We start from the raw sequence: 19147 nt of genomic DNA on the forward strand, positions 1-19147 counted from the left end.
TAACTAGTTCTGTCCCACTAGCAGATTCTCTAATGAAGCACTGGAGCCATGATAATAGGTATTGTGTAGAGCCAGTAGCGATGGATAGTAATAGGGAAAAAAATACCCAAAGGATGGGTTGTTAAGGTCAAGAAGGAAAAGTACCGGAATGGTGATTTTTAAGAAATTGTATTTGGTCTCTGACAGCTGCCAGAAGATCACTGTTAAGACCTGGGGAGAAGCCAGGCGCGGGGGCTCACGACTCCAATCCCAGTGCTTTGGGAGGCCGAGGTGGATCACTTCTAAGACCAGCGAGGGCAACATAGCAAGACCCCGCCTCTACAGAATATTTTAAAATTAGCCCATGTGCTGGGGTGTGCCCATAATCCAAGCTACTGGGGAGGCTGAGGCAGGGGGATCCTTTGAGCCCAGGAGTTCAAGGCTACAGTGAACTATGATCCTGCCACTGCACTCCAGCCTGGGCAACAGAGCAAGACCCTGTCTTAAACAAAAAAAAAAACTTGGGAACAGAGCCACCCACAGTTTCTCTGTGCTCCGTCCTAATATAGATGGTTTCCAATTTACAGTGGTTCAACTAAGGATTCTGTGGCTTTATGATGGTGTGAAAGTAATAATGCACTCAGTGAAAACCATATTTTGGGTACCCATGCGACCATTCTGTTTTTCACTTTCAGTACATTATTCAATAAATTACGTGAGATATTCAATACTTTATTACACAATAGGCTTTGTGTTCAATGACTTTTGCTGAGCACATTTAAGGTAGGCTAGGTTAAGCTGTGATGTTCAGTAGGTTAGATGTATTAACCTACTGGTTTTTTCTTTTCTTTCTTTTTTTTTTTTTTTGAGTCAAGGTCTCACTCTGTAACCCAAGCTGGAGTACAGTGGTACAATGCAGCTTATTGCAACCTCAGACTTCAAATTGAAGACCCTTCTGCCTCAGCCTCCTGAGTAGCTAGGACTAAAGATGCATGCCACCATGCCCAACTAATGTTTTTGTTGTTGTTTTTACTTTTTTGTAGAGATGGAGTCTTGCTTTGTTGCCCAGGCTGATCTCGAACTCCTGGCCTCAAGCAATCCTCCAGCCTCAGCCTCCCGAAGTACTGAAATTACAGGCATGCGCCACTGTGCCTGGCCTTAAGTGCATTTACAACTTATAATAGGTTTATTGAGATGTAATCCCATCACAAGGAGCATCTGTACAACTGTGTTCATTTTAGCAAATTTCCTGTTTTTATTAAGCAGTCTATGTACATAACACATATGTATTTTTATTTAGTTGTAATCACAGCTTGCTTATTCCTTTAAAGTCTGTTTACCTAACATTGTCGTTAAAATTTTCCTTGTTTTTTATCTCATCTTCATAATTATCTTTTATAATGGCTGAACAGTATTCTAGAGTGTTGATGTGTCATAGTTCTGCGTCCCTGTGGTAGAGAGATGAGGCCGTCTCATCCCCCCAGCCTCCTTTTTCCAGTTGTACATCCTGCCTTCTGCTTCTGTTGACGTGTTGCCTTTGGCGGAGTATATCGAGGAAGGAAAGAGCCTGAAGGCTGTAATCCCATGATGCAGTTTTCATTTTTTGTTTTTACTTTGTGTTATTGCTGTTGTGTGTGTCACACAAATACAGCTGCACAAAGAAAACAAAGGTACCCAGTTTACTGGGTTACGAGAAGGCAGACATCCTGGTACCATGACACAAGTCAGGGGAGAACCCTGCCCACCGCCCAGAAACCCTTAGTGTAACCTTGCCACAAGATCAACAATTACCTGACTTTATTGTGGCCACTTCCTTGTTCTTCTCTAGTTTTATCACCCAAGTGTGCATCCTTAGACATCGCAGTTTCATTTAGCTTTTAAGAAAAACATGTCTTAGCTGGGCATGGTGACTCACGCCTGTAATCCCAGCACTTTGGGAGGCCGAGGAGGGCAGATCACGAGGTCAGGAGTTCGAGACCATCCTGGCTAACACAGTGAAACCCCGTCTCTACTAAAAATACAAAAAATTAGCCAGGTGTGGTGGCGGACGCCTGTAGTCCCAGCTACTCGGGAGGCTGAGGCAGGAGAATGGCATGAACACAGGAGGCGGAGCTTGCAGTGAGCCTAGATCGCGCCACTGCACTCCAGCCTGGGCGACAGAGCGAGACTCCATCTCAAAAAAAAGAAAGAAAAACATGTCTTTTACATTTCTTTTAATCTGTAGATATCCCCTCTATCTCTTCTCTTTCCTAAAGAAATGGGATCATTTGGCTGGGTGCAGTGGCTCATGCCTCTAATCCCAGCACTTTGGGAAGCCAAGGTAGGCAGATCACTTGAGGTCAGGAGTTTGAGACCAGCCTGGCCAACATGGTGAAACCCCACCTCTACTAAAAATACAAAAATTAGCCGGGCTTGGTGGTGCATGCCTGTAATCCCAGCTACTCGGGAGGCTGAGGCTTGAGAATCGCTTCAATTCAGGAGGCAGAAGTTGCAATGCGTCTTGTTGCCTGGGCGACAAGAGTGAAACTCCATTTCAAAAAAAAAAAAAAGAAATGAGATCATTTGTCTTGACTGGTTCTCACAGGCTAAATCTTGCGGAGAGAGAGGTTGGGGAGCAGGGTCACATCTTAGGTGATGGGCTGTTCTTATCAGGAGGTACGTAATGTCTAGTTGTCTCCTGTCGTGATGTTGGTAGCCACTGATATTCAGTGCTTAGAGCCTACCACCCATTAGGGGTTGCAAAGTAATGATATTGCAGTTCTATTATTTCTTCTTCATTTATTTGTTGAAATACATCAATAAAGAAAAACTCCACCGACCTACTGTTTTTAAAAGCTTTATTTAGATTCACATGTCATACAGTTTGCCTATCTAAAGTGTACAATCCAGCAGCTCTTAGTATATTCACAGAGTTGTGCAGCTGTCACCACAACCAATTTTAGAACATTTCATTTAAATCCCCCTTCCCCCTCACAAATAACCGTACTCCCCTTAGCTCTCATCCCCCAAACCCCTCTGCCCGAAGCATCCACTAATCTAATTTCTGGCTCTATAGATTTCCTTACTTTGGAGGTTTCTTATAAACAGATCATCTGATGTGTGGTGGCCCTTGGTGTCTGGCTTCTTTCACTCAGCATAATGTTTTCTAGGCCCATCCATGTGGAAGTGCGTATCAGCACTGCATTCTTTTTTACGGCCAAGGGATATTCCATTGTACAGTTACACCGCGTTTTGTTGAGGCATTCATCAATTGATAGATATTTGGGTTGTTTCTACCTTTGAATATGATAAATAATACTGCTGTGATCATTTGTGTACAAGTTTTTACATGAACGTATGTTTTCATTTCTCTTACCTAGAAGTAGAATTGCTAGGTCATGTGGTAACGAACTCTATGTTTAGCCATTTGTGGAACTGCCAGGCTGTTTTCCAAAGCAGCTGCATGGTTTTACATTCCCTTCAGCAGTATATGAGGGTTTCTACTTCTCCAGCATTTGTTATGGTCTGTCTTTTTGTTTATTTATTTATGAGACAGAGTCTCGCTCTGTTGTGCAGGCTGAGTGCAGTGGCACAATCTCGGCTCACTGCAACCTCCACCTCCCCAGTTCAAGTGATTCTCCCACCTCAGCCTCCTGAATAGCTGGGATTACAGGTGCCCATCACCACACCCTGCTAATTTTTGTATTTTTAGTAGAGGTGGGGTTTCACCATGTTGGCCAGGCTGGTCTCGAACTCATGATCTCAACTGATCCGCCCGCCTCAGACTCCCAAATCGTTGGGATTGCAGGCATGAGCCACTGTGCCCGGCCTTTTTAATTGTAGCCATCCTAGTGAGTGTGACGTAGTATTTGACTGTAATTTTGATGTGCATTTCCCTAATGACTAGTGATACTGAGCATCTTTTCATGTGTTTATTGACCATTTGTATGTTTGGGGGGAACTAGCTATATATAACATCTGCCCATTTTTAAATTGGATATTTGTGTTTTTGTTTGCAAGTCTAGATTTGCAAACGTGTTCTCCCATCTGGGTTGTCTGCGCTTTCTTCACATCTCAATGTCCTTTGAAGCAAAAAAAAAAAAAAAAGTCTCACATTTTGATGACGTCCAGTTTATTTTTTCTTTTGTTGCTTGTGCTTTTAGTGTCATAGCTAAGAAATCATTGTCTAATTCAAAGTCATGAGGCTTTATGCCTATGTTTTATTCTGAGAGTTTTATAGTTTTAGCTCTTACATTTAGGTCTTTGATGCACTTTGAATTAATTTTTGCATATGCTGCCGTCTACTCTTAGGTTACCCAGTGCTGCAGTTAAAGGGAGAGTCAGTGCTGGATTCTTTCCCTTTCTTTACCAGTTTCCATAATAAGGAGTTGCCACTGGAGTCATCGTATGGAGCTGGGTTTTTTATTTTTCTTTGTGATTATGGCACTTAGATTTAAACATATTTGTGTTCGGATCCATTGACAATGATGTCGTTTTATCTGAGAAGCATGTCTGCTCTGCTTGGGTGACTTTTAGGAAGCCTTTTCATTTGTCAAAGACTTTAGTACTCTTGCAGTGGTTTCTCATTTGAACTCTCTCTCAGTTTTCCCAAGGAGAGGTGGGGAGAGCAGGTATCCTGAGGCCCATTTTACAGGGTCAGGAATAGAAGCGTTAGGAGGAGTGACTTGTACGAAGTCAAGTGGCAGATGCAGGACTTGACCCCTTGTTTCTCCGACTGCTTTCTTATGCTCATGCCCCATGTGTATACTACATAGTCAAAACCTTGGCATGAACCTGGAATTTGAGTTTGAGTCCTGGTTCATGACCTGTGACTTCCAGCAGGTCTTTGGGTTTCCCTGAGAATTGGTTACCTACTTTGTGAAATCGGAAGGCTGGAAGAGCCGATTTCAGAGGATGAGCTTTCTTTCCTAAGTAAGGTTGCCTGCATTGAGAAACAGCCCAGCTTTCGCTATGCTAGAGTAAGGCCCTGTTATACCCTTCTTCAAGCATGTCTGATTTTGGCAAAGCTTATCTTCCCATGTAGGTATTCATCCAAAAAGTATTCTTCTTGTAAAAAGAGACTAGCAGAAGTTAACAGGGTTATCTAGATTCTTAACTTTATGTGGCATTTGAGTTTCTTTAATCATGAGTTTGTATTACACTTATAATCAAACTAATTACTAATTTAAAAATTTGTGTGTGCTGACGTGTGCAGTTTACAAAGAGAAGTGGAGTTTTTTTTAACCTTTTTTTTCTTATCTAGCTCTCTCACCCTAAGTTTTTTCATCTTCCCAATTGTCTTTCAGAAACATGCCAAAGGCCAGGATTTGTTTGATCAGATTGTGTATCACTTGGACCTTGTGGAAACAGATTACTTTGGCCTCCAGTTCCTCGATTCTGCCCAGGTTGCGGTAAGTTATTGCTTTGATTCATTTCAGAACAGATTGGCTTGTCATTGCTAATTGCACATCAACAATTGCTAGAAATGGGTAGAGAAAAACAGGAGTAAAACTGTGATACTGTGCCAGTAACAGGCATTGGGATGGTGGTTGTGGTGCCCAAGTGCCATGCATCACAATGCCTGTAGGATGCCTCACCCTTGAAGTGGCCAATAACCAGGAGAGGATGTGAATGGGATGCATTAGGGATGCATTATAAGGACATTTCTAGAAAAGGTAGAAAGAAGAAACATCATTACAGAAGTTCTTTTAGGCTGGGGGCAGTGTCTCATGCCTGTAATCTCAGCACTTTGGGAGACTGAGGCAGGTGGATTGCTTGAGTCCAGGAGTTCAAAACCAGCCTGGGCAACATGGTAAAACCTCATCTCAACAAAGAATACAAAAATTAGCCAGGCATGGTGGTGTGTGCCTGTAGTCCCAGCTACTAGGGAGGCTGAGGTAGGAGGATTGATTGAACCCGGATGGTCAAGGCTGCAGTAAGCTCAATCAATCCTGCCACCTCAGCCTCCCTAGTGACTGTATTCCAGCCTGGGTGACAGAGTAAGACCCTGTCTCCAAAAAAAAAAAAAAAAAAGAAAGAAAGAAAAAAGAGAAGAAAGAAACTCTTTTAATGGTGCTGTTGTTTTTTTAACCAGCAGAAGAAGCTGCGCCACCATCTTCTCGCAGAGTCTGCCTAGGTAGAAAGCAGGTGCTGTGAACGGAGCTGAATGCCAGCCAGGCTTAGTGGGATTGGGGGTGGATGGGGTCGGAGCAGGTCTTGGTGTTGCTGGGAACCATCTTGCAGGTTCCAGGAGGCTGTGTTAGGTCAGCTCTTTACTTGCTTTGCCTGAGACAGAACTGTTCACAGTGGAGATGTTAGAATGAGTGAACTCCACACAGTTCAGACCCACTCTTTTTAAAAGCAGGAATGACTTCATAGTTCCCCTTCCCAGCAAAATCTAGCTTGGGGTTTCAAAGATAATTTATTCGACAATCTAAATCTATTTATGGAGTGCCCATTATGCACTGGGCCCTGTGCTGAGCATTGCGGATAAAGCAGTGCACATAGATATGTCATATGCCAGATGGTAATAGGAGTCAAGAAAAATAAAGGCGAGGAAGGGGTAGCCGGGGGGAAGGGGAAGCACTATTTTAGACAGTGTATTGAAGGCTGGGTTCCCTGGTCAGGATGTTTGGGCTGGAGACCTGGAGCTCCTCATAATGGTTAAGGCTGTCTACTGGAAGATACTTACCAGATACTTCCTGATTGTATCTGGAAGTTGTCAGGTGAGATGTGACATTTGTAGGGTGAAGATGTACAAAATTGGTGCCTGGGAATTAGGTCTGCTGGAGAATGTTTGTGAGATGCTGAGTCCTTAGGTGACAGATTGGAATCTGGATGGGAATGCATCCTGGCTATATTGCCTCTGGGGTGGACACTCCCACTGGGTGTCCCTGTGCAGATGTGTCCCTCAACCTCAGCCACTTCTTCTGCATCTTCAGGACTTCCTGTTGTGCCACCCTACCCCACCCCAACTGTGTCCTCCTCAAACTGTGTCGTCCTCGAACCCTCCTGGTTCCTTCTCACTTCTCAGCCAGAGACTCTCACTCCGCCCACCCGGCCTGGGAGAAGAGCAGAACAGCTTTTCCCTTTCCGCCTCTCAGTCCAGTTCTGCTTCCTATGAAGTTGGGCCGACCAGTGTCCTACCCTCTGACCTCATGACTGTCCTTCGCATCCCTCAAGGACTTTGGTGTCTCAGTTTTTCTCTTCCTCTGGGTAGCCTCAGGACTGAAGTTACTGGCCCTCCTGTATATTCTGGACACTGTTTCCTGTCATTTAAGCTTCATTTGAGCAGATTGACGAGACCCACATAGATTCCCATGGGTCCCCTGTCACCACCCGCACTCCAAGATCCAGAATTCTGCCAGTCCCCATTCCAGGATAACTTCCCTTGATTCCTTCCATTTTCCCAGTTCCTCTCCCTCTGGACTTGGCCCACAGTGGTCCCCTTCTGCCCTTTCTTCCCTCCCAGCCTCCTCCTGCCCTGGCCTTCCTCCCAGCCCGAGCCAGGCCTAGGGCACCTCACCTGTGTCCTCACTTGGCCTTTGATTCTCCTGCCCCTGTGACTGTCCCCTGGCCTCCCCTTGACACGCAGGCCCATCTGTTTCCTCTGCGGCTTGTCCCAGCCTGCCAGGCGTTGCTGGAGAGAGCTACAGTCTGTGCCTTCTGGCATCAGCACCGATCACAGGTTCAGCAGAGTCCAAGCCCCCTAGCTGTTCCCTGAGCCTCAGTAGCCCCAGATTGACTCTTGGCCACCTGACAGGTCCATGTCTGGATCTGAGCACCGACCTTTAGTCCAGTCCCCACGGAGACTTTGTTCCAGCAGTTGCCTCACCTACTGAGAAGACTGCGGTCGTTCATCTAAAACTCCTTGAATTTTCTTCCCCTACACCTCTGATTCTGTCCATCTTTTTTTTTTTTTTTTTTTGCCTTACGTGAAGGGAGCGTGCCTGCTTCTCCATCAACTCTCTACACCTGCAGCGGCAGTCCTAGTTCCACTTGCTTCCTGAATGCCACATTTAGAGTTCTCTCTGTCCCCAGCGTCCTCCACCTGTTTCCAGCATCTGCCACTCTCCAGCCCTCTTCTTCCCTGGAACTCTTCTTGATTCTGCCTTCTCCTATGTGTCTTAAAGCATGTGGTATTTTTGGCTTCAGAATATCTATGGCCCTGGACTAGAAGTCAGACTGGACTTCGTTCCTGGCTCTGCCTCTGACTCATTTGGTAGGCTTTACATAGGCTGCGTTGCTCCTCTGGCCTCTGTTTCCTCATCTGTAAAATGGGGTACTTGGACCTGTTCTCCAAGAAAACTTACAATTCTGATGTTCAGTCATTCTGAGTCTAAAGGGGAGGTTGGCATGTCTGCTCCAAATGCCTTCTCTAGTTAGAAAGGAGAAGGTATCTTTCATTTCTGCCATTAGAACCTATGCCTCTTGCCTTGGCAGCATGTCCTCATCCTCATCCCCAGTGACCCCTCATTAGCCACTCAGATTCCCAGAAAGCCAAGTCTGTGACTCCATTATGAAGGCCTTTGCCACGAGCCTCTGCTGACTTGGCTGGCAGGCTTTCCCGCCTGCCAGTGCCCTGTCACTGTGCAGCAGGAGGGGTGTTCACAGCAGGATACAGGCGGCTTTCCCAGGCCAGACACCTGCAGATGCTCAGGCTCTCAGGCCTTTCCAGCATCCAACTCTACGAACATGAGGCAAAAGCAGGTGGGAGGGCAGGGGTCCTCATCTGCCTCCAGCTCTGAGAATGCAAGAGCTGTGTGGCAGCAGCAGCTCCCAGGACCCTCTAGTCATTCCCATCTTTGCTTTCTGAGCTGGACTCCTTACGGGCTGGGTATGATGATGCCTGCCCTTACCTCTGTGCCTTTGCTTGTGCTGTTACTGCTTATGCTGTTTCTCACCTGTTTAAACTAAAGCCATCCTTCAAGACCATCTCAGATGACCCCCCCCTCACCCTTCATGAAGCGTGTCCTGAACTTCCAAAGTGTTTTTTCTTCTATGCCAATCTTATTTTGCCTTCTGTGGCCATTTGACTGTTTGGCCTTGGGTTTGTTAAGTGTGTGTGTGTGTGTGTGTATGTATATATGTATATGTGTGTGTGTGTGTGTATATGTATATATACACACATATTTGTGTGTGTGTATATATATAGATTATATATATATATATAACTTTAAAATTAGATCCTAAGACTTAGGACCTCCTCCTCTTAACTTGGTGATTCTTGGGGACAAGGCACATAATCTAGAACCTTTTTTAGCCCCAGAAAGAACCTGAGGATAGCCATTTGTCAAATCTTTCTAGATCTTTCTTTTACCATCTTCTAGATGGTGAAACCAAAGCCCTTAGACCTTGGCAAGTCACTTAGTGAATAGCACAGCTTGGACTCAAACTCAAGTTTTGCCATTTCAAGTCTATGTGCTGTTTCTAGTACACCGTACTCTTGAGCCTCAGTTTCCTAGCTGTAAAGTGGAGGTAGCATAATAACATCTATTTCATGGAGAATTTGAGGAGCTCAGAGAATTAATGGAGGAGAAAAATTTTTGTAACCGGGACATGGGTATGGGTCTCCTCTTTGTAGCTGGGCAGTGTGAGGGGGACCAGAAGTCATCACTGCCCCCGGCGTGAGCCTGCTAAAAAGGTACCGTTAGCTGATCGGAACCCGTAAGACCCGCATTGCCTGCGGGAGATGCCGTAGCCAATTTAAACAAGAGGCTTTGGGGAGAGCCTGCTGAGGTGGCTTTTGGGGTCATTGATTTTCACAGGACCTGGGAGGTGATTGGATGTCATAGGAGGTGTTTCTGCGGACAGTAGGGTAATAGATGGACCCGGAAGGGAATGGTTCACTTGGCTATTGGCTTATTGCCCCATAATTGAGCCTCCTTCAAGCACTGGTGTTCCCACCCAGCCCCTGACATGCAGATCAGAGGGTTGGCAGCTGCAGGGCTCTTGGCATGGCTTTCTGCATACCCAGCTTATATCCCCAGCTCCCTGAAAAGAGCCAGGCCTGGTTTCCATAGTGCCCTGCCCAGCCCTGAAGCAACTGTCAAAGCCTATTGATATCACCTATTTTTAGCAGTTGGGACTAGGACCTCCTGTTTCCCTTTTCCATGTCAAAACAGGAGGCCATCCAGGAACCCACTCTGCAGATTTCACTTTGGTACAGCTCAAAGCAGGGGCTGGGAGTCTGTGTTTACGTATCAAAGCTTGCTTCTGAGAGCCAAGGGCTCAGGCCTGCACAGTCTCACTTTCCCACTGCCTGATCACGATAAGTGCTGTTTACCCAGTTCTCGCCCTGAGCCCGCCACTGAACTGCAGTCTTTGTGTAACTCTTGTTTAACATTCATCCACTGGTCTATAAAGTAGGCCATAAAACAGAACCATTTTACAGATGATGAAGCTGAGGCTCAGAGACATTAGTGTTCCTGAGAATGTTGTAAAGGTTAAAAGCCAGGATTCAGAACTTGGTCTCATTCCAAAGTCCAGTACTTTCCACTTGGCTATATGACTCTGATATGCACTTGGTTCATGCGTACATATGTATATAGAAGCAAGAAAGGGAAGGTTCAGTCAATACCATTCAGCCAACTTTGACTTGGAGCTCACTCAGTGCTGAGCTCTATGGCTGCACAAATGAGCCTGATATTGTCCCTGCCTGCCACATTCTGTTGGGAGACACAGACAAGTAATCCCCTGAACTACAGTGTATTCAGTCCTCTAAAGGACCAGTGTAAAGATTCCTCTGTGTCTGGAGGAGGGATTGTCTACGTATTATTGATAAAATGAACAAGATATCCAAGAGGAAGGGTGAACAGATGTGGGCCACAGAGAATGAGAGGGCTTTGCCAGGCAGAGGAGGGACAGGGATTTTGGGCAATGGTAATAACAGCCCCACCAAGCAGGAGCCTCCCTTCCTCTCTTGGGAGCAGGTGTCCTGGAGGGTAGATGTGGCCACCATTAAGTCCTTCCCTAAGCTGCTTTTCAACATGAAAAGGGAGCTTTTTCTGATGGTACATTTTGCAGTAAGGAATCCAAAAGAGATGATTTTGACCTTTGTCTCAAGTCTTGTCAGATGTGTGTCCTCTGGCCTTTTTAGCATAGAATCTGGCAATGAGAGGTGCAGGGCTGCATAGTGAGGCTGGTACATAGATGTGGCGCCTGCTGGGAGGGTTCAGTGGCCGCTAAAGGGACTCGTGCGGCTCCTTTGGCTTTGCTTTAATGATTGTTCTGAATGTCGTCACATTTGCCACTTGTGTGGACACTATTGGGTGCTCTTGCCATCTCAGATGTAATTATAAGAAGAAAAGAGTGACTACTAGGTATACCTGGAGGGGACATAGGAGAGTATAAATGCTAAGAGTAGAATCTGTGTTACAACTGCAGGAAATCAGACAAAACCCCTTCCTTCCACCCATTTGGTTCAGTGCAGTTTCCATAGACAGTGCTTAGGGGATAGTTCTGTTCACAGGGGCTGAAGCTGAGGCTCAGGTACCCGGGCTGTGAGGTGGGCTGGCCGGGTGCTGGTGGGCTTGCTTGTGGCCACACATCAGGTGAGTGGCAGAGCTGCGACTTGAACCCTGATATTCTGCCTCCTTGCATGATGGTCCAAAGAAATGTAAACTGGGCTCAAGAAATGCCACAGGGCCTGCTGTGGTGGCTCACATCTGTAATCCCAGCACTTTGGGAGGCCTAGGCAGGTGGATCACCTGAGGTCAGGAGTTCAAGACCAGACTGGCCAACATGGCAAAATCCTGTCTGTATTAAAAATACAAAAATTAGCCAGGCGTGGTGGCACATGCCTATAACCCCAGCTACATGGGAGGCTGAGGCAGGGGAATCACTTGAACCCAGGAGGCAGAGGTTGCAGTGAGCTGAGATCATGCCACTGTACTCCAGCCTGGGTGACAGAGTGAGACTCTGTCTCGAAAAGAAAAAAAAAAAAAAAAAAGAAAATGCCACAGGCCTCTCTGCAGCCTGTGTCTGAATGCTGGGAGGCAGGCCGAGTGTTTTCCTGCCCATGTGCAAATACTGGTGCTGAATGGGAAGCTGCTAAAGGGGTCTCCACCACTGATTTAGATGATTCCAAGGAAATCATCTCACACCAGCAGGTAGCTGGTGTTAAGTGAGTTTATAGGGCTTTGTCATCATGGGGAGTAGGAAAGATCCCCCATAGGCAGAGAAGGCACTTTAAGCTAGTCTGTGGTGTGGAAACCTGGAGTACTGGATGCTGACACTGACAGGGCTGTGAGTTTGAATTCCAGCTCTACTTCTTTTCAGGGCTGCACCTCCCACACCCCAGCCTTAGTCAGAGGATGGATGTGATACAGTAAACTCCAAAGGTGTTTATCCCCTTGTTCCTCTTTTCATCCTTTGGGTACAATTTGATTATCTCTTCAGATTCCTTCCAGCTCTAGTTTAAACACAAACTATATATATATATATAAATTTATATATTTATTTATTTATTTGAGACAGGGTCTTACTCTTATCACTCAGGCTGGAGTGCAGCTCGACTCACTGCAACCTCTGCCTCCCTGGTTCAAGGGACTCTCCTATGGGTATGCGCCACCATGCCCGGCTAATTTTTGTATTTTTAACAGAGATGGGATTTTATCATGTTGTCCAGGCTGGCCTTGAACTCTTGACCTCAGGTGATCCGCCTGCCTTGGCCTCCCAAAGTACTGGGATTACAGACGTGCACCATCATGCCTGGCCTATTTTTAACATACATAGGGTCTTGTCGTCACCCAGGCTGGAGTGCAGTAGTGTGATCATAGCTTATTGCAGCTTTGATCTCCTGGGCTCAAGCGATTCTCCCACCTCAGCCTCCTCAGTAGCTGGGACTACAGATGTATGCCACCATGCCTAGCTATTTTTTTTTTTTTTTTTTTTTTTTTTTGAGACGGAGTCTCGCTCTGTTGCCCAGGCTGGGGTGCAGTGGCCGGATCTCAGCTCACTGCAAGCTCCGCCTCCCAGGTTTACGCCATTCTCCTGCCTCAGCCTCCCGAGTAGCTGGGACTACAGGCGCCCGCCACCTCGCCCGACTAGTTTTTTGTATTTTTTTAGTAGAGATGGGGTTTCATCATGTTAGCCAGGATGGTCTCGATCTCCTGACCTTGTGATCCGCCCATCTTGGCCTCCCAAAGTGCTGGGAGTACAGGCTTGAGCCACCGCGCCCGGCCTATGCCTAGCTATTTTAAAAAGAAAGAAACATTTGTAGAGATGGAGTCTTGCTTTGTTGCCCAGGCTGATCTTGAACTCCTGGGCTCAAACGATCCTTCTGCCTCAACCTCTCAAATTGTTGAGATTACAGGTATGATGCCACCGTGCCTGACTTAGGTGCTCTTTATAAGCCAAGAAAATTTGCAGGTACTAGAAATCCTATTACGAGTTTCATCACTCAGACTTAATGGTGAAGGCTCAGGAGATGTTCCGGCAGAGAGTTGTTAGATGCTATTCAACTCCTGAGCTGCTCTGAGGCCTTGTAGTTCCACTGCTCCTATGTAGATTTGAGATGATTACATTCTACAACTAGGCTTATGGGTGTCATATTTCCAGAATTGAGGTACTATTGAAACAGATGGGCCTTGCCAAGATCATCTCGCACATCTTGATTTATGGAAAGGATTTTGCCAGATAGACTTGGATAAGAAATTCAGATTAGAAACCACCTTTCTAACACCTGTTAGAGTGTTTGAGTAAAATGTCCTGCCATTTGAACTCAGAAATGCACCTGTCTGTTTCCAGTGACTGGTTTAATGGTCTGCTAAGAGGGCCGGAGCCATTTGCCTTGGCGTTTACCCACAGGCAGCATGGCTATATTTAGCCAGGCCACAGGTGAACATCTGAGACAGGTCCCACTGCTGCTGAATACTGTCCTCAAAGCCGAGTGTAGGATACAGTTTACTAAATGCTACATTGGGCTTTCATTGCCCCAGTGTTCAAGTCACAAGGCGGTCTTGTGGGATAAAATATGAGTGATCAGAGTCTCAAAGGCCCCTGCTGCTAAGAAGAAAGTCAGATCATTTTGAACTGGTTGGATACAAGATAGGTTTTGTCATCTTTCATTTTAGGATTGTGACTGGGTTTCTTATTGCCTCTGATGCAGGCAAGCAAAACCTGATCCCATCATCAAGGGGTCAAGGAGCTTTTAAAATGAGGAAGCCGTTTCTGGTTCCATTCTCGGCTTCACCAGCCCCAGACTTTTCATAGGCATCTATCCTGGCAGGTCCTGCTTTGGGCAGGACTCTGTGGCTAAGCAGGAAGGATGGAGCCCAGCCTACAATGGCTGAGGGGGTGCCTTTTACAGTGTGGCCAGAGGGCGAAGCAGTCAGCCGCCCCGTACCAGTATCTGGCTGTGGTCTGCCTGTGAATGCACACCAGCCACAGATGTTTGGCCGTTTCACCTCTTGGACTAGCCTGTAAAACCTGAAATTGCTTGAGATTTTGCTCAGCCCAAACAGCAGTTTCGAGAAGGGGCTGTGGATGTTTCAAGATCTCCAAGATCATCAGAACCTCTTCCTGGGTAGGAGAGGATGTGGAAAACGTCAGTACTAAATATTTAACGGGCACGCTGGAAGCATTTATGAAAACTGATGCTCTGAGATTCTGTTTAATATCTTGGGTGGGACCTGAGTTTTGACTTTTTCAAAGTTCCTCAAGTGATGGTAATACTAATACACAGCCAGGATGGAAAAGCACAGCTGGGGAGACTGCACAAGTTGGACTTGGCTGAAGATGAGACTTTGACAGTAGAGGAAGAGGAAAGGGAGGCCTCAACTTGTTCTACTCCAAATAGTGGTGAGGAGACTTAAGAAAGGAAAGAAATGGAACAAGCTTCTTTAAGTGATAAGCCTCTCATGGGCTAATTAGACTAGGGGATGAGTGAGTGATGAATTATTTTGAAAGTGAGAAGAACAGGTTTAGTCATAGCCATTAGCATGTTACTTGGTAGGAAAGTAAATATTAGGCTTAAATCAAGTCTGTATCAGCCCCCCCCCCCGCCAGGGGCCAAAGTTGGGGATTTTCAGCTTGTTGGAGGGCACTAGCAGCATCTAATTCTAATGAGGTGAACTCATAAAACAACAAATGAATATGGACGTGACAACACAGCCCACCCCCTAAAAATAATATTCTCATTGAAATAAACAATTAGGCAGCAAGGTAAAAAGAAAGTAAATGGCATTCACAGCCCCACCGTCCAAAAATCACCTCTACAATTCCTTCTGGACATATCTAGATAGAAAATAATAATTTTATACAAATGAGATTCCACCTGATTTTGTTTTTCTCATGTAACATTGTGCTGTGGATCTCTTGCCACATCAATAAATACAGGCCTACATCAGTTTTAAATAGTATTTCATTATATGGATGAGCCATTTTCTAATCCATCTCTGTTGATGGACATTTAGGTCATTTCCAATTCAAAGCTATTAACAATGAGATAAAGCATCCTGCACATGTGCGTCTGAGATACGCATCCTGCTGTGGTGACATTACGTGGCTACCTAGCCAGGAGTGGAGATGACAAAAGCCCCACAACCCACGTTCTCCCATTGCACTGCCCCCAGCTTATTATGTTATAAATCATCTGTTATTCGCTTTTGTGTTTCCTTATCCCCCTCCTCCCACACAGTCATAATGGCCTCTTTGGTTAGGTGTGGAGTACACTGTCTAGGTGGAGTCCTGCCCCTCCTCATTATTAGACTGTGCAGGGCGCAAGTGTGTCTGAAAGCCCATTGGCAGTCAGCAGAATGGCCTCTGACTCTGGGTAACTCGTGAGAAGCCCACTCTGCGTGTATCACCCCAGCTGTCTTTCTAGCAGGGAAGTTTCAGCATGCATTAGGTCCACATAAAGTGATGGGAACAGTCCCTACTTGCCTCACTTTAAAAAATAATTTATATTTAATACTTATTTCTCAAGAATCTAACAGGGGCCTTCTGGGTGCCATACCTTGTGCCTGGCACAGGAAACAGTAACAATTAAGTGCCCGGTCCCTGGCCTCCAGGAGCTGACGTCTGCACAGAGGCGCTTAGTAGAATACTCCTAAATGCAGTTCTCCATGGAAGTTAAGTGGCTGAGGCTCCTCAAGACAGCAGTATCAATGACTTTGACTTCATAGGGAAACTTTTATATGAGGCAGATGGTTTTGTAATCTCCTTAGATAAGACTGAAGCAGTTCTTTTGGTCAAAGCTAGAGGAAGTTAAAATGCCCTCATTGACCAGAGTAAAATGATCTTAGGCAAATCCCTGCCTGCCTTTGCATTTGCAGTGTGGCTCATTTTCCTGGTGAAAGAATAAAGGGGTTGTGAATTTTAGTTCTGTACTTCAAAGAGTTTAGGATGACAACCTCAAGACCAGTGCACAATGAGAAATTATTGGTATCCTAGATTGTACTTTTTGCTAGATTGATGGAGACCTGGAATGCTTGGAGAAGATTGGCTATAACTTGAGAAACTCAGAAGGAAAAGGCAGTTGGTGGCTCTGCTGATCAATTAGTTAAGGGATTTTATGTTCTTTCAGGCACCACTTTGTAAAACTTCCAGAAACTAGGGAGTCCCCTCCGCAGAAAAATGCACATATATGCATAAACATTGAATTTTTTTATACCATCCCGAGCAGTTTGCAGGTTCTCAGCCTAAAAGCCCATGATGTGATCCAAACCCTGGTTTTTATGGGTAGAATTACTAAGGGTTTTAGAGGAGGGTAACTGTGAGAGCTGAATAACCTTGCTGATGAACTATTCCTAAAGAAACTGTTTTTTCTTTCTTTCAGCACTGGCTGGATCATGCCAAACCCATAAAAAAGCAGATGAAAAGTAAGTAAGCAGAATTTAGCCCACTCATTTATTTCTTTTTTTCTGAGAGTAAACTCCTTTGCCAGTGTTTTGAGGTGTTATGTTTTCATTAGAACTTGGAAGCATTTTAAAAATCAATTCAGTATTAAGTGGATGATTTTTAATTTCTTAAGGCTAGCCAAAGATGAGGGTTTAAAATTTGAATAAAAGTGTTTAGTGGATATTGAAAAAACCGACTGTGCTCTCATTTGAAATCAGACGCCTCTGCCAGTGAGCACTGATTAATCTGCTATTCAGAAACCCAGCTTTATACCTATTATATCTACTTTCTAATGAATTACAACATAGTCTCAGAGGATGAGAGAGTAGGAGGGATCTTTGATAGTCTGCTACAGCTTTCTCAATGTACAGGTGTGGTAACCACATTTTTTAATGTTGTTTATGCTTGGGTAATTTTTAAAAATTCATATTCTCTTAAAAATGCTTTAAAGTGTTTTTAGATAACAGAACACTTTGCATCACTTTCCTTTAGCCTTTGTACTTTGTAAAAACTAGCTGTCAGTTTGGAGTATTGTGGCATCGGGGTGAAAGTAAAATGTCAGCTTTTAGGTAATCCATCTAGATCACTAGGGTTTTCTCCTGGAATGAGGTTACTAGCTAAACTATCTTAGTCAACACAAAAGTCCATCTGTCTCAGTTTCCCTGACGAGGATTGAAAAGAATTGACCAGGGTTGCGTGCCCAGTTATGCTGTCCTGATGTCGTGCTAGATGTTATAGATTTAACGTGCTTTTCCTTTTGTCCATCCTGTGATCTTCAAAACTGGGGGAAAAACATCTTCAACCTTCCATCTCCAAATGTTTAGTTGGACCTGCTTATGCTTTGCACTTTCGAGTTAAATACTATTCTTCAGAACCAAACAACCTTCGTGAGGAGTTTACAAGGTAGGCCACGATGCGGAACAATCTCCCGCCCAGCAGTGCTTGCATTACATGTCATTTATGACTCTTCTCAATTGTGGGTTTGCCTCTTCTTCTGTCTGCCGTCTTTCTATTTCTCAGCAAGAGTTATTAGTATTTTTCCGGTGCTTCTGTACTCCGTTAAAAATCTACAACTTTGCTTAATTTGACATTTTTTCTGAGTGAATAGAAATTAGAAGATACATTTTCTTGTCACACTTCTATTTTCTTGGACCCTGGATAAATTGATTGGTTGCTCTGTGGCGTTTTATTTTTATCTCAACTACAAAAAGGGAAGACAGATACTGGAAAAGCATTTCATAGTCCTAAATCGCCATCTTATTTTTTAAGGGATTGCAAAATATTCTCTTGATTGTTATAATACAACGAACCCTCTTTAAAAAAAAAACATAGTAATTGCAGCAAAGTTGTTAAAATCCCTTCATGTTATCTTTTAGCTCCCCTGAATTTCTTTTTCTTTTCTTTTCTTTTTTTTTTTTTTGAGACAAAATCTTGCTATGTTGTATAGGTTGAAGTGCAGTGGCATGATCTTGGCTCACTGTGGCCTCTATCTACCTCCGGGGTTCAAGCGATCCTCCTGCTTCAGCCACCTGAGTAGCTGGGATTACAGGCGCAAACCATCACGCTCTGCTAATTGTTGTATATTTGATTAGAGACAGGGTTTCGCTGTTAGCTAGGCTGGTCTCAGACTCCTGACTTCAACTGATCTGCCCGCCTTGGCCTCCAAAGTGCTGGGATTACAGGTGTGAGCCACCATGCCCGGCCTGAATTTCTTTCATGTTTTGTTTGCCCATGTCTGTATCTTAGACTTCAGAAACAGGAAAGGAGAAAAAAAAATTTGAGTAACATTTTAAATGTGGAGTTTCCCTCTAGCCTCTCTTCCATCAGTGAAATCCTCTACAAAGTCTTTTCCTGCTTTTGATATCCCCAGAGCCTCCTTGTCATTGTTTGTGTGATGGAGTGTAGTGGTGACATGTAGGCTGCTGGGTGGTTCTTAGGGAGATGACCCATGAGTAATGCCTTAAAGACTGACTGGTTATCACCATTTCCCCTGGGCCTTTTTTTTTTTTTTTTTTTTTTTTTGGAGACAAGGTCTCGCTCTGTCACCCAGGCTGGAGTGCAGTGGCGTGATCACAGCTCACTGCAGCCTCAACCTCCCAAGTTCAAGTGATCCTCCCACCTCAGCCTCCCTAGTAGCTGGGACCACAGGTGTGTGCCACCATGCCTGGCTAATTTTTTGTATTTTTTAAATAGAGACAGGGTTTTGCCCTGTTACCCAGGCTTCTGCTGGGCTGCTATGGTTAGGTTTTCCTATAGGAATCAAGAGTTCTGGCCATGTTAATACTGTGTCTCTTGTGAGATGACTATGCAAGATGGTATCCTGAGTTCAGAAGTGAAGTTCAGTGGT

At 44.9% G+C, this 19147-nt stretch overlaps 1 protein-coding gene across 1 annotated transcript in view; it reads left to right on the forward strand.

Annotated features, from left to right (window-relative positions):
- The window catches only part of EPB41L4B (erythrocyte membrane protein band 4.1 like 4B), a 152446-nt gene that overhangs the window by 36558 nt on the left and 96741 nt on the right, over positions 1–19147 (forward strand). Inside the window, 3 exon segments of the mRNA XM_026456265.1 lie at positions 5265–5369; positions 16739–16781; positions 17625–17703. Coding sequence (XP_026312050.1) covers positions 5265–5369; positions 16739–16781; positions 17625–17703 — 227 coding nt within the window.

Source organism: Piliocolobus tephrosceles, chromosome 14 (genome assembly GCF_002776525.5).
Source record: "Piliocolobus tephrosceles isolate RC106 chromosome 14, ASM277652v3, whole genome shotgun sequence".
Classification (NCBI taxonomy): domain Eukaryota; kingdom Metazoa; phylum Chordata; class Mammalia; order Primates; family Cercopithecidae; genus Piliocolobus; species Piliocolobus tephrosceles.